The sequence below is a fragment of the Taudactylus pleione genome, unplaced genomic scaffold (genome assembly GCF_031769625.1).
Source record: "Taudactylus pleione unplaced genomic scaffold, aTauple2 ptg002172l, whole genome shotgun sequence".
NCBI classification, from domain to species: domain Eukaryota; kingdom Metazoa; phylum Chordata; class Amphibia; order Anura; family Myobatrachidae; genus Taudactylus; species Taudactylus pleione.
This window is the reverse complement of record NW_028286566.1, coordinates 30,001-45,813: the sequence shown is the minus strand read 5'-3', so window position 1 is coordinate 45,813 and position 15,813 is coordinate 30,001. Positions and strand designations below refer to the sequence as shown.

The window sequence follows — 15,813 nt, the reverse complement described above, 5'->3', positions numbered from 1 at the left end:
CCAGCATATAACATGGTACACTATAGTAATACGTATACTCCCAGCACATAACATGGTACACTATAGTAATACGTATACTCCCAGCACATAACATGGTACACTATAGTAATACGTATACTCCCAGCATATAACATGGTACACTATAGTAATACGTATACTCCCAGCACATAACATGGTACACTATAGTAATATGTATACTCCCAGCATATAACGTGGTACACTATAGTAATATGTATACTCCCAGCACATAACGTGGTACACTATAGTAATACGTATACTCCCAGCACATAACGTGGTACACTATAGTAATATGTATACTCCCAGCACATAATGTGGCACACTATAGTAATATGTATACTCCCAGCACATAACGTGGTACACTATAGTAATACTTATACTCCCAGCACATAATGTGGCACACTATAGTAATATGTATACTCCCAGCACATAATGTGGCACACTATAGTAATATGTATACTCCCAGCACATAACGTGGCACACTATAGTAATACGTATACTCCCAGCATATAACATGGTACACTATAGTAATACGTATACTCCCAGCATATAACGTGGTACACTATAGTAATACAAATACTCCCAGCACATAACATTGTACACTATAGTAATACGTATACTCCCAGCATATAACGTGGTACACTATAATAGTACGTATACTCCCAGCATATAACGTTCCACATTATAGTAATACAAATACTCCCAGCACATAACATAGTACACAATAGTAATACATATACTCCCAGCACATAACGTGGCACACTATAGTAATACGTATACTCCCAGCATATAACGTGGTACACTATAGTAATACGTATACTCCCAGCACATAACATAGTACACAATAGTAATACATATACTCCCAGCACATAATGTAGTACACTATAGTAATACGTATACTCCCAGCACATAATGTACTACACTGTAGCAATACGTATACTCCCAGCACATAACATAGTACACTATAGTAAGTATGTGAGTATGCTCCCAGCACATAATGTGGAACACTATGGTAATAAGTATATGTTCTAGCGAACAGAGGTAAATAGGGTGAATCCTTTGCACGCCGGGTACAGCATAAATGTTGTGCTCTCTGGGCGTTTCAGCCTAATATTTAGGTTTCAGAGTTTAAATGTTAGTGTGGATCATTATTTTGCTAATTATATATGGGGCGGACAAGGTTAAGAATCCTGCTGCTTTCTAAAACAAAGGTCTTACACACTACCTGGCTATGACTGATTTGGTGTGTGTGTAGGTATAAAGGATTGTGGGTTCCAATGGGCGGGGCTTCCGACGCTGACTAGCAGCCGCACGCTAGAAAAGGGCTGGTGGGGGCGTAGCTAGTGTCAGGAAACTATTATATATGTACAAATGTGCTATGATAACATTTGTGAAGAGTAAAAAGCCATCTGACTGGGAAAACCAGAGTCAAGAGTCGTTCCTTTGTAATCAGATTTCTACTATACATATAATCGTCAGAGCACCAGCTGCTATTCAGTTAGCTGGGAGCTTTCTTATTTGCAGCAAACTGAACAGGTTTTACCAGGCGGCATGCAGATATTAGCAGCATTATGTGGTAACGGTTCAGTTACTCAAAGATATTCCTCAGGGTGTTATTATATAGTGTACAGAAGTCTTCCTGTGTCACTGAAGAAATTAACCGCTAACCGTGTACAGATAATGCAGACAGAACATTGTACTTTATTTCGCTCCTTGCTCAGGTCACATACCAGTTACATTGTGTGTCCCATTTTTTCGTGTAGTTCTCCCAGCCTGAAAACTGTGATTTATTAGACTCTTAAAAGAACATCCATTTCTGTGACGCTGGGAGTGTGCAGCTTGTTAGCCGATCCCTGCTGAGGCTGGGCCGGTGAGAGTCCCTGGGAAGGACTGGGCATTCGTCAGAGGCAGGATACATCGTTTCCTGACAAGCCACGGCCAAAGCTCTGGAGAGCCATTTATACAGCTTAGTTTGTGTTCCAGTTAATGTGAGAATCCGGGCCTGGACGGATTACAAGACGCTGACAAGATCTCCGTGTGATTGTGGTACACGAGGTTCCCTCAGCCGCAGTGAACGTGTAAATTAAAGACCTGACCCGTCCTGTGACACCAGAAGCACGCTCACCTTATACATGGCTGTGCAGTAGGTATGGCTGCCGGCGCAATGCAAGTTAAATATCTCCTATCATTTCACGTTTTATGGGAATGCGGTAGCATGGGGTGATAGCTGGTGTGACACAGACTGAACCAAGATTAGCAGCATTAACCAGGGACGCAGTGACTGGGAGAATGCTGGGGGAGATGTGCTGTGTGATACCTAGGATGCAGTGTTTGGTAGAATGCTGGGGGAGATGTGATAACCTAGGACGCAGTGACTGATAGAATGCTGGGAAGATGTGCTATGTGATAACCTAGTACGCAGTGTTTGGTAGAATGCTGGGGGAGATGTCTGTGTGATAACCTAGGACGTAGTGACTGGGAGAATGCTGGGGGAGATGTGCTGTGTGATAACCTAGGACGCAGTGTTTGGTAGACTGATCGGGGAGATGTGCTATGTGATAACCTAGGATGCAGTGACTGGGAGAATGCTGGGAGAGATGTGCTATGTGATAACCTAGGACGCAGTGACTGGGAGAATGCTGGGGGAGATGTGCTATGTGATAACCAGGGACGCAGTGACTGGGAGAATGCTGGGGGAGATGTGCTATGTGATAACCTAGGATGCAGTGACTGGGAGAATGCTGGGGGAGATGTGCTATGTGATAATCTAGGACGCAGTGACTGGGAGAATGCTGGGGGAGATGTGCTATGTGATAGCCTAGGACGCAGTGTTTGGTAGACTGCTCGGGGAGATGTGCTATGTGATAACCTAGGATGCAGTGACTGGGAGAATGCTGGGGGAGATGTGCTATGTGATAGCCTAGGACGCAGTGACTGGGAAAATGCTGGGGGAGATGTGCTATGTGATAATCTAGGACGCAGTGACTGGGAGAATGCTGGGGGAGATGTGCTATGTGATAGCCTAGGACGCAGTGTTTGGTAGACTGCTCGGGGAGATGTGCTATGTGATAACCTAGGATGCAGTGACTGGGAGAATGCTGGGGGAGATGTGCTATGTGATAACCTAGGACGCAGTGTTTGGTAGACTGCTCGGGGAGATGTGCTGTGTGATAACCTGGGACGCAGTGTTTGATAGACTGCTGGGGGAGATGTGCTATGTGATAACCTAGGACGCAGTGTTTGGTAGAATGCTGGGGGAGATGCGCTATATGATGTCCACATGGTCACTGTTGACACTGACAAAATGTCAACGTGTTTAGTATGCCGACATTATGAATATCGGCAATCAGAAAGTTGACACTCACATTTTAGCACATCCCTAACTGCAGTCTTTCCTTTATTTCATGGGGCGGAATTCAATTATTTTCATCCCCTATCGCGCCCGACGGAGCTATTCTATTCTTGCTCCTGTCGGGCGCGATCAGCTGCCAAGCGCTACATTTCAGCTCGCAGCCCCTGGGGGATGAGAGCTGAAATGTGCGAAAAGTGACATGTTTGGGCGCCCAAACATCACTTTTCGCGATCGCGCCCAGCACTTTGGTCAGGGTTAGCCGTTTTACGTGGCTAAACCCGACCACTTTGGGTGCGATCAGCGTGAAACGCTGGCACAATTGAATAGCGGCCCGCGATCTCCTGTCACTTTAGACGGGAGATGCGGGCCGCGAAATCAATTGAATTCCGCCCATAATGTCATCCTTTTGAATGCTGACATAGTGACCACATACCCTCCAGAGGTGACTTAGACGCTACGCCATGGCTAACGATTCACCTACTCGCGTACTTTTTCTAGAACTTTGCATCTGAATTCGCTTTTCGTGTACGAAGGGCTGATTCAGCACAGGACGGGATTGCCCAACCGCAGCATGCATTAATGGCCCGAGCTACGACCTTGGATGCAGCATCTGATCATCTGCGTGATCCTCGACCATAGGATCACGCACACCGGCCGTTTTTGCCACTTTTCGAAGTGTCGCCCTATTCTATTCCAGGACTTTTTCGCATGTGCGAAAACACCATAGGCTAAAACAGGCAAAAAAGTTTTGCAAAATCCCTGTTTTTAGTAAAAATGTGAGGACTTTGTTCAGAACCCCCCCCCCCCCCCTCCTCCCCTGCCAAAATGATTAGTTAGGCAAAAAAAAAATCTTATTACCACCTAAAACGGCATGTCATTTTTGGGGTTAAAATGTAGAAAGTGTTTGAAAATGGGTTCCACATTTTGGGTCGGTATTTTGGGGTGCTGTATGGATAAGTCAGGTGATTTTAGGGTTGCAGCAGGTGTTTTTTTTTTTTTTAAAGATTTTTGTAATACTTTAGAGACACATAATTATGCTAGAACCCATTTCAATGTACCCTCAAACTAAGTTTTCACCAAAAAAAATGCTTTCGATCATTTTTCCACACTTTAGCAAATATGCATATAGCAGCCCTTTAACTCAATTCATAAACCCCAAATACTTTTATTAGGGCAGTTAAAACGGAATCTGTATGAATTACCGCCGGACCTAAGCCCGGCGAATGAAATACCGATGCCGGAAGGTCGGCATATGAAGATCCCGATTGAGGTGAGTAGGACCCCCTAACCCTCCGCTTTCCCTCCCTCCTAACACTAACCCTCCCTTAGAGTTGCCGTGCCTAACCTAACCCACCCCTCCCCGCCCCTAAACCTAACCCTCCGGGGGGGGGGGGGGTGCCTAACCCTCCCCTCCCCCCAGTAGTGCCTGACGCTAACCCCCCCCTTCCCCTAGCCTAGCCCTAACTCTCTTGTGGGGGGTGCCTAACGCTAAGTCCCTAAACCTAACCCTCTCCTTTGGTCGCAGCAGCGATGCTAAAATATGGTAATGCCGCAGGAGGATCGGATCACCATCGTAACCATCGGTTGCCATGGCCGTACTCATCTGCCGTCTGAGTAAGTCGAAGCTTACTAGAGAATGGCTGACGGAACTCCTCTGCTGGTGCCAGGAAATCTCTGCTGGAAGACGGAGATTCTGGCCTCGGCGCTCTTACAAAACAGATTTGAACTTGGCGGGAAGATCCGAGCCAAAACCAACCGCTCATCTCTAATGAAGACGCGTATTTTAATAAAAACTCGCATGGTGCGGCTAAGGTGCGAAGTCCATACGGGGCTATTTAGTGCAATTTGAGGACAGGTGTATGTGGACAGATTTGTATATTACAATTAATAGACAAATGAAGATCTGAATAGTCAACTCTGTAAGCCTCAGGGTCCTTTATGACCTCAATAGAAAGAGACCCCCAAAATATTAGCTCTAGCAGTGCTTCTTGCTAATACGTCACATACCGTGCCTGTGTGTGCGTAGAGAATGTCTCATTACATTTCAGTACATCATCTTACCAAACCTTAAACCATATTGCCAGAGATAAAATTGATGGGATCTAGTGAAGTTTTCCGTTGACTCCCGGATTGCCCCTTATGGTGTGTACACTGTGTTACCGCATTTCCAAAAAAAAACTAACTGATTTTTTGCGTTCGAATACTGCGGGAGGGCGGGTGACCTACACATGTGTCCTCATTAATGTAGCCTCAATACACCACGCAGCGAGACTCGCCTGGCGTGAGTGTAGCGCTACTCTGCTAGCGCCGGGCATCTTTTTTTATTTTTTTGTTGAAAAATAAATGCGTGTCAGTCTCAGTGCGATGCGACTAGGACGCCCTAGCAGACTGCGCTGATTAATGTGATACAGTATGTAATACTGTGTGCGACTGAGTCTGTATATGAAGCACAACGGAACTTGGAATGAAAAGAGCTGCGACCGTTACATTGTGGCACTCCTTATATAGGTTCAGAGACTCGGTCGCACACTGATATACAGGAGTCGCATATCTGATTAATCAGCACAATCTGCTGGTGCGTCCTAGTTGTGACTTAAACGCATCTTCAACAAAAATCTGCCCGGCGCTAGCAGAGTTTCACGGGTCCTGGCATGCAGAGAGGGGCTTTTTAGCGAGACTGCAGGAGAGACGAGTAAGGACACAACTGTGTAATAGCATTATGGGCACAGTGCTCTCATAATAAACCTGCTGATGCTTTTACTTTATACCAAGATTGGTGGGAATTGGTATGCAATACGGCCAGATGTATTGCCGGCGGACTAAATGCCGTCGCTGGAAGCCCGAACAGTCATGTTCCCGACTGGGGCTGGTAAGTACCCTAGCCCTTTACCCTGGGCTCCCTCGTTTAGGATGTCTGTGATATTGCACCAGGCAGATGGGAGAAAGGAGAGATCCCCCTCATCTGCCTGCACTACGGCGCCTCCTCCTGGCTGTGTTCAGCAAAAGCTCAGTAAACGGAGCCACAAACCAGAGCTGCTCCAGGAAGTGTTAGGACTGGAATAACCACTGAAGGCTGTGCCAGGAGGTAATCGGCCAGAGCAATAAAGAAGCACAGCACTATATAAATATCCGCAGCTTGGCCCGGCCAGCATGGGCTGATAATTAGCTTCTTCTATATAAAGATTGTGTTGGTTTCTGGTGTGAGAGAGTCATGTCCACATAAAAGCAGATTGTGACACGGTGATATTCGTTACAGGCTGCTATTTATCTCTGCGTTTTGGTGTATACAGTGACCCTTTCCCAGTGCTGGGTGCCCCCCATCTCCAGGCTCAAATTTCCAGGGGTCCAGTCTGGAATCGCTGCCTTGGGACGTAATTAATCTGTAGGTTACAGTAAAATAATCCTAGTGCGAAATGCCCCTGTAAAATTTGGCCTCTATGCCCCTTTCTCATTTCAATAATCTTGCACACAGAAATGAAATCCTTTTGTACTACTCCCCAAAACTAGCCGCGCACGACACAGAACGCCGGTTTCTGCAGACTTATGTTATAAGCGGTCATCAGGCTACTGACTGGTTATGTTTTATAATATCTAGTAAACATGGTTTGTGAGCTTTTTTTTTTAACTTACAAAATTATAAATAAAATGTTTTCCCATATTCCCTTTTTACGTGTATACAGCCTGTGGGCAGACCTAGCTACAAGGTGTAAGCAGTCTGGTGAGCTGCAAGGACACGTATAGAGTCAGTGAGACCTGCTGATAAACGTGAAGCAGGAACTTGTGACCAGCGCTGGGTTATATCATGTTCAAAGACGGTGTATAGTATTATCGGTTATTGCCGCCTAAACGCGGCTGGTATTCGTGCCGCTTTCTGAACCAAATCTCCGCGCTCTGCAGCATCATCTTTAGATCTATGTTGTTTATAAATAAAAATAACCAGATCTAAATCTCCACAAATGTTAAGTCATAATATTTTTATTTTTGCGATGTACATTTTATCCTGCCCAGCAGACTCCTGTCATGTACAGTGGACATTTGTATGAGCCGGCATCGTTTTCTAATCAGGGCTTCTGATGAGCTAGTAACTGGAAGCATTTTACACTGCAGATGGAGGGATTAGAGAGGGGTTGACGTTATAACGTGCTGTTTTTATTGCTCTCACGTTTTTTGTGTCTTCTGGGACATGCGACTAAAGTTTATGCTCTTCTCCTCTGCAGCCGCCTCCAGCCGGGTGATAAAGACCCGTTACAGGATTGTGAAGAGAAATACCACTTCCCCCCTGGTAACGTCGCCACTGTCCACGCTCAGCTCGTCTCTCACCTGGAGGACTAGGTGAGTCCTGACACTCGGTCACTGTACGGGTTTGTGTCTCGCTGAGCCGGGGAGTGTAACGGACTTAATCTCAGGGGTGCCCCTATCCTATGGGGCTCACTACCTCGCCCAGTCAGACTTTCTACGAGTTTCCTCAGCTTTAAACGTGCCTTAATACTGAATGTAATGGGGGATGTCTGGGTGGCTTCAAATCAGGTACTCTCACTCCTGCAGCCTAAGGAGAGAAAAGGGATTCCCATCCAACCCCATAGAGTACAAGTAACAAAGCGGAATATATCCTGTGCTGGAGGAGGGTAGAGCAACAATCTTGGTTATAACCTGATAAAAGGTGTCTGAGTCACAGAGCCGTGACTAGGCTGTCCCTTACTCCCCTAACAGGAGATATACAGTGTACTGTGACTAGGCTGTCCCTTACTCCCCTAACAGGAGATATACAGTGTACTGTGACTAGGCTGTCCTTTACTCCCCTAACAGGAGATATACAGTGTACTGTGACTAGGCTGTCCCTTACTCCCCTAACAGGAGATATACAGTGTACTGTGACTAGGCTGTCCCTTACTCCCCTAACAGGAGATATACAGTGTACTGTGACTAGGCTGTCCCTTACTCCCCTAACAGGAGATATACAGTGTACTGTGACTAGGCTGTCCTTTACTCCCCTAACAGGAGATATACAGTGTACTGTGACTAGGCTGTCCCTTACTCCCCTAACAGGAGATATACAGTGTACTGTGACTAGGCTGTCCCTTACTCCCCTAACAGGAGATATACAGTGTACTGTGACTAGGCTGTCCCTTACTCCCCTAACAGGAGGTATACCGTGTACTGTGACTAGGCTGTCCCTTACTCCCCTAACAGAAGATATACAGTGTACTGTGACTAGGCTGTCCCTTACTCCCCTAACAGGAGATATACAGTGTACTGTGACTAGGCTGTCCCTTACTGCCCTAACAGGAGATATACAGTGTACTGTGACTAGGCTGTCCCTTACTCCCCTAACAGGAGATATACAGTGTACTGTGACTAGGCTGTCCCTTACTGCCCTAACAGGAGATATACAGTGTACTGTGACTAGGCTGTCCCTTACTCCCCTAACAGGAGATATACAGTGTACTGTGACTAGGCTGTCCCTTACTCCCCTAACAGGAGATATACAGTGTACTGTGACTAGGCTGTCCCTTACTCCCCTAACAGGAGATATACAGTGTACTGTGACTAGACTGTCCCTTACTCCCCTAACAGGAGATATACAGTGTACTGTGACTAGGCTGTCCCTTACTCCCCTAACAGGAGATATACAGTGTACTGTGACTAGGCTGTCCCTTACTCCCCTAACAGGAGATATACAGTGTACTGTGACTAGGCTGTCCCTTACTACCCTAACAGGAGATATACAGTGTACTGTGACTAGGCTGTCCCTTACTCCCCTAACAGGAGATATACAGTGTACTGTGACTAGGCTGTCCCTTACTCCCCTAACATGAGATATACAGTGTACTGTGACTAGGCTGTCCCTTACTCCCCTAACAGGAGATATACAGTGTACTGTGACTAGGCTGTCCTTTACTCCCCTTACAGGAGATATACAGTGTACTTGTGACTAGGCTGTCCCTTTACTCCCCTAACAGGAGATATACAGTGTACTGTGACTAGGCTGTCCCTTACTCCCCTAACAGGAGATATACAGTGTACTGTGACTAGGCTGTCAATTACTCCCCTAACAGGAGATATACAGTGTACTGTGACTAGGCTGTCCCTTACTCCCCTAACAGGAGATATACAGTGTACTGTGACTAGGCTGTCCCTTACTCCCCTAACAGGAGATATACAGTGTACTGTGACTAGGCTGTCCCTTACTCCCCTAACAGGAGATATACAGTGTACTGTGACTAGGCTGTCCCTTACTCCCCTAACAGGAGATATACAGTGTACTGTGACTAGGCTGTCCCTTACTCCCCTAACAGGAGATATACAGTGTACTTGTGACTAGGCTGTCCCTTTACTCCCCTAACAGGAGATATACAGTGTACTGTGACTAGGCTGTCCATTACTCCCCTAACAGGAGATATACAGTGTACTGTGACTAGGCTGTCCCTTACTCCCCTAACAGGAGATATACAGTGTACTGTGACTAGGCTGTCCCTTACTCCCCTAACAGGAGATATACAGTGTACTGTGACTAGGCTGTCCCTTACTCCCCTAACAGGAGATATACAGTGTACTGTGACTAGGCTGTCCCTTTTATACAGTGTACTGTGACTAGGCTGTCCCTTACTCCCCTAACAGGAGATATACAGTGTACTGTGATTAGGCTGTCCCTTATATACAGTGTACTGTGACTAGGCTGTCCTTTACTCCCCTAACAGGAGATATACAGTGTACTGTGACTAGGCTGTCCCTTACTCCCCTAACAGGAGATATACAGTGTACTGTGACTAGGCTGTCCCTTACTCCCCTAACAGGAGATATACAGTGTACTGTGACTAGGCTGTCCTTTACTCCCCTAACAGGAGATATACAGTGTACTGTGACTAGGCTGTCCTTTACTCCCCTAACAGGAGATATACCGTGTACTGTGACTAGGCTGTCCCTTACTCCCCTAACAGGAGGTATACAGTGTACTGTGACTAGGCTGTCCCTTACTCCCCTAACAGGAGATATACTGTGTACTGTGACTAGGCTGTCCCTTACTCCCCTAACAGGAGATATACTGTGTACTGTGACTAGGCTGTCCCTTACTCCCCTAACAGGAGATATACAGTGTACTGTGACTAGGCTGTCCCTTACTCCCCTAACAGGAGATATACAGTGTACTGTGACTAGGCTGTCCCTTACTCCCCTAACAGGAGATATACAGTGTACTGTGACTAGGCTGTCCCTTACTCCCCTAACAGGAGATATACAGTGTACTGTGACTAGGCTGTCCCTTACTCCCCTAACAGGAGATATACAGTGTACTGTGACTAGGCTGTCCCTTACTCCCCTAACAGGAGATATACAGTGTACTGTGACTAGGCTGTCCCTTACTCCCCTAACAGGAGATATACAGTGTACTGTGACTAGGCTGTCCTTTACTCCCCTAACAGGAGATATACAGTGTACTGTGACTAGGCTGTCCCTTACTCCCCTAACAGGAGATATACAGTGTACTGTGACTAGGCTGTCCCTTACTCCCCTAACAGGAGATATACAGTGTACTGTGACTAGGCTGTCCCTTACTCCCCTAACAGGAGATATACAGTGTACTGTGATTGTCCTGATAATTGTCTGAGCATCATTGAGTTATATTACAATGTAGGAATGACCAACGAGAGTGACAAAGTATCAATGTAAATAAATAGTAAATTTTTATTTATTTATTTATTGCATCAAAAAAACATACAACTACTGTCCTAGATAATGACTTGCATAATATTTTTCTCTAGCACGGATAGTAAATGATGAAACACTTAAAACAAATTATTTAATATAAAATGTAAAACCAAATAAATGTAAAACTGTATCACATGATAAAATAGGGCATATTAACTGATATACCTAAAAATATAGCAGAAAAAAAGGATACAAACTTTGCTTAAGTTGCGACGCGTTTCTCTGCATGCAGGTTCTTCCTTCGGCAGTCACGCAGCTTTATTTTTAGGTGTATCAGTGATGTCCTGTTTCATAATGTGATGCTGTTTTAAATTTATATGGTTTATATTTGTAATTTTAATATTATTTATAAGTTTCTCATGAATTGTCTGCGTTTGGCTGGTGCTACTCATGTCTCCCTTTGTGAATGATGCCTCGTTTTCCTGTAATTGGTGGGGCTACTCATGTCTCCCCTAGTGTACGATGCCTCATTTCCTGCAATGGGTGGGGCTACTCATGTCTCCCCTTGTGTGCGATGCCTTGTTTTGGCTATGGGTGGGGCTACTCACGTCTCCCCTTGCGTGCGATGCCTCTTTTCCGGCAATGGGTGGGGCTACTCATGTCTCCCCTTGTGTACTATGCCTCTTTTCCAGCAATAGGTGGGGCTACTCATGTCTCCCCTTGTGTGCTATGCCTCGTTTCCGGCAATGGGTGGGGCTACTCATGTTTCCCCTTGTGTGTGATGCCTCGTTTCCAGGTATGGGTGGGGCTACTCATGTCTCCCCTTGTGTGCGATGCCTTGTTTTGGCTATGGGTGGGGCTACTCACGTCTCCCCTTGTGTGCTCTGCCTCGTTTCCGGCTATGGGTGGGGCTACTCATGTCTCCCCTTGTGTGTGTTTTGCCTCGTTTCCGGCTATGGGTGGGGCTACTCATGTTTCCCCTTGTGTGTGATGCCTCGTTTCCGGCTATGGGTGGGGCTACTCATGTCTCCCCTTGTGTGCGATGCCTTGTTTTGGCTATGGGTGGGGCTACTCACGTCTCCCCTTGTGTGCGATGCCTCTTTTCCGGCAATGGGTGGGGCTACTCATGTCTACCCTTGTGTGCTATGCCTCGTTTCCGGCTATGGGTGGGGCTACTCATGTCTCCCCTAGTGTACGATGCCTCAGTTCACCCATCCTATGTCTCTTGCTGTAGAATGGGAACACCCAAGACCTGCTCCTGCTGATCCGATGTCCTTGTATTGTCACCTACCTGACTTTTTGCTGTCTGATGCTTTATGGCACATTAGAATGTAATGATTGAATCATTTCTGCATGTCTGAGTTTGGTTTCTGTTTGAAGTTTAGAATAATATTACATAGGAGGATTCTGTATTGCGTTCATATGGATTTGGTGTATTTTATTTTTATTTTTGGAGCTGATAGTGCAGGTTGTGTGGTCAGTCTGTTTGTGTGTATACCACATCCAGCAGCAATGGGGAGCGGGAGTAAAGCCCTTTCTCAGATTTTTTCAGCTGCTATCAATTTTCATGAATATATTGATTTACAAATCTTTTTTCCCGGTTGCCTTCTGGTCGAGATAAAGCACTTACAAAAGCTGTTTTAACACATCTAGCTGCCTATATGAGTATTCCTTATATTCAGGCTCTCCCATCCTCTCTCTAGTACCTCAAACCAGAGCAGGCTGGAATAGAGTAAGATATGTAACTGTATATACCTTTTGCTGCGCAGGATGGGTTTCTCCAAGCTGTTAGCTATGGATCTGAGGACGGCACTTAATGCCACATGAGGGCACAGCCACTGAGACCAGGAGAAGTCCCGTGGTACCGTCCAGTGAGCTGCCATTATAGCCCCTTTCCAGTAGGTAATACTTTGTGCAGTTAGTGTCCTCTCCTGTTGTACATTTCCATCTGATGTCACTGTGCTGGACCGGCTGTGCTGTGGATGGATCTATGTGACAATACTGAACACAGCATCTCACTAACACAGTAACAGCTGCACCCCCCATAAGGCCGGTAATACCGCTGGTGTGAAGTGCTTAGCACGTGATGGTTATTAGATAAGTCAGCTGAACCACGTGTTTTCTATGTGTTAAATACATACACACACAAACAGTTGTACTGTCAGCTCCCAGCACTATTCTGGGTCACTGCGAATGATCTAAAGGGGGGGTTTCCACCTCCAGGCGACAGGAGGTGATGCACAGACCAATACATTGCAATTACATCATTTTCCCCTTCCAATCTTCATGCAGTGCTCTTCAGCACCGTGTTTATATCAGGCAGTGTTGATTGATTATTTATGTGTCACAAAACTGCTTTTTGGAATTCTAGGTGCAATCTTATCCAGTGCAGGGCCCAGAAAGGAACCCATACTATCCGGTGATATAAACTCATGGATGAAGCACACAGGAGGAAGCCAGATAGATGCATTTGTTGTGCTTAGTAGAGATTGCAAGAGGATAAGTGCACAGTAATAAGTGAAAGTGTTCAGACCTAGGAGCTCAGTCAGACGTCTGTAAGAGAACCTAAATTGTGTGATAAAACTGCAGGTAACTGAGGGTATTTTCGGGCTTATTGATAGTTACAGATATGGCGTGATCGGTACAGGGTACAAAATGCGCACATGGGCAAAAGCGCACGCAAACGAGAGAATCAGCGCATAAAATGGGTCATGAAACGAAAACAGACTGTGAACATGCCGGCTGGTCAGAGGTGTGCGCTGATTACCAGTGACGGCAGCATTACACTCATACAGTGAGATCCACCATAAAAGAGCACCAGGACAAATTACCTACGGTACCGTACGCTATATAAATCCGCTTTAACAGTGTTCAATATCCACAATTTTGCAAAGCACAAAAATCTCCAGAGACTGAACCCACAAAAATGAAATTGTGGCTGCTGAATTGCGTTTAAATAACCAGCAGCAATGAGCGAATCGCCCTCCGCTGTAATGGTAGCAGGTGGTCACTTATTAGCAACATTATTATTACATTACATTAGCTGCATTAGGGGTGATCCCACCAGTAGCCACTCAAAGGAGACCAACTAGTTGAGCCCGTTCGTCATGGGTATTCTCAGCACTGGTTAGTTACATCAGGAGTCAGGCAGCCTCAACGTGTCCAGTATGGGCGCAAACTGGTATATGGGTCCCGGTATCCAACTAATGAATCACTCGTAGTTGTGTACACGCGCCTTTGCTGTATTCTCGCTCCGCCTGAATGTCCGGTTTTGATAGTCATAGGGGCGAGAGGCGTCCAACTGTAAATATCCACATCTTGCGTACATGTTTTTGGATCACTTCAAAGGAGTACAAAAACAAAAAGGTATCTTACACCATTCAAACTGGAGGAAGCGTTCTGTATGGCAGTTTTATTTTGCGAAAACCTCTGTTGTAGTCGTCTGACATAACCTCTAATGGTGCGGACACACTGGGCGATTAAAGTGGACGACTGAACGATAACGATATCGTTATCGTTCAGTCGTCCACTTTATCCTCCATTTTTAACACAAAAACGATGAACGATGACGCGTGTTCCCGCGGGTCGTTCGTCATCATCGTTCATCGGGTTAACATGCAGGCCAACCTGACGATGTCGTCAGGTTGCTGCATGTCGGGGAATGGGGGAGAGAGCCCGGCGCTGAACGATATCGTTAATGATATCGTTCAGCAGGTGTGCTCAATGTCATGAACGACATTGAGCACATCCTGCCGGGAACACACTAGACGATATCGCTCAGGGAGCATATCGTCTAGTGTGTACGCTCCTTTACTGTCGGGTGACCTCCTTTGTTACCCATCAGGCAGATTATCGCCCTGGTGAATAGGTGTGGCAATATCCAAAATCGTTTTTTTGTATTATTGGAAATGGTTCTCGAATCAAAATTTCAATCAAATACCACCTTAGAATTTTACTAGGAGCCAGTGACCTCAGTGAGGCACTTCGTGCCTCATGCCTCAGGGATGAATATTGGCTCAGCGCGCGCACAGCAAATACCTGATCACAGCTCAGCCTTTTGTCAGCGCGTCCTTTCCCTTCAAGGCTGACAAATCTCCTAAACCTTTCCCTCCCCCCTTGCCCAAATGAACCATTGCAGGAAATAGATGAAAGTATATTTTAAATTAATTTTACAGCATTTTTTTTTTTTTTAAGTAATATTTTTGTTTTAAATAGATTTATAAGCGGCTCGGGAGCCATTCTCAACAAATTTATGAAGATAATTTTCGCTCTCTCGATAAGGTTAAATTTACACCTGCTATTTCCATATTAATTCACCCGGCTAAGTGGATCTAATTTTCACCCTCTCTCCTATCTGGTAAGAACGGCCTTTCCTAATGCAATTTCCCCCTTCGTAAATCACGGTGATCGGGAGTCGTGATCAACTTAAATTAACTTAAATTAATTTACTTAATAAGAGTCCCAGATCATTGTGAATGAGCTTAAGATTTATCGATACATCCCCCCACCCCTCCCCGTGCGTTTCCGCTCACTGCTGCTTGCTCTATAGAATCATTCTGTTTATGCCGTTTGCGGTGATCGCATTCTCTGGCTGAGAATGGAGACAGAGTATTTAAGCCTTAGGTGCATAATATCTATTACTAATGTAAGGTCTCTTTGTTTTTCCCCTACAGTAATGCTCCTATAACATTATCCTCAGAACCCAGTGTAAATATACAAAGGGTAGTTATAAAATTATTATGTGGCTTTTATGTCATTAAGTAAATGGCTATGTGTACAAATGACCCTTTTTGGTTTAT

At 45.5% G+C, this 15,813-nt stretch overlaps 1 protein-coding gene across 1 annotated transcript in view; it reads left to right on the top strand.

Annotated features, from left to right (window-relative positions):
* Positions 1 to 7,706, top strand: part of LOC148433686 (zinc finger CCCH domain-containing protein 3-like) — an 80,321-nt gene extending 72,615 nt beyond the window's left edge. The window contains exon 4 of the mRNA XM_088465835.1: positions 7,588 to 7,706. Coding sequence (XP_088321961.1) covers positions 7,588 to 7,706 — 119 coding nt within the window. The remainder of the gene's footprint in view (positions 1 to 7,587) is intronic.
* The last annotated feature ends 8,107 nt before the right edge of the window (positions 7,707 to 15,813 follow it).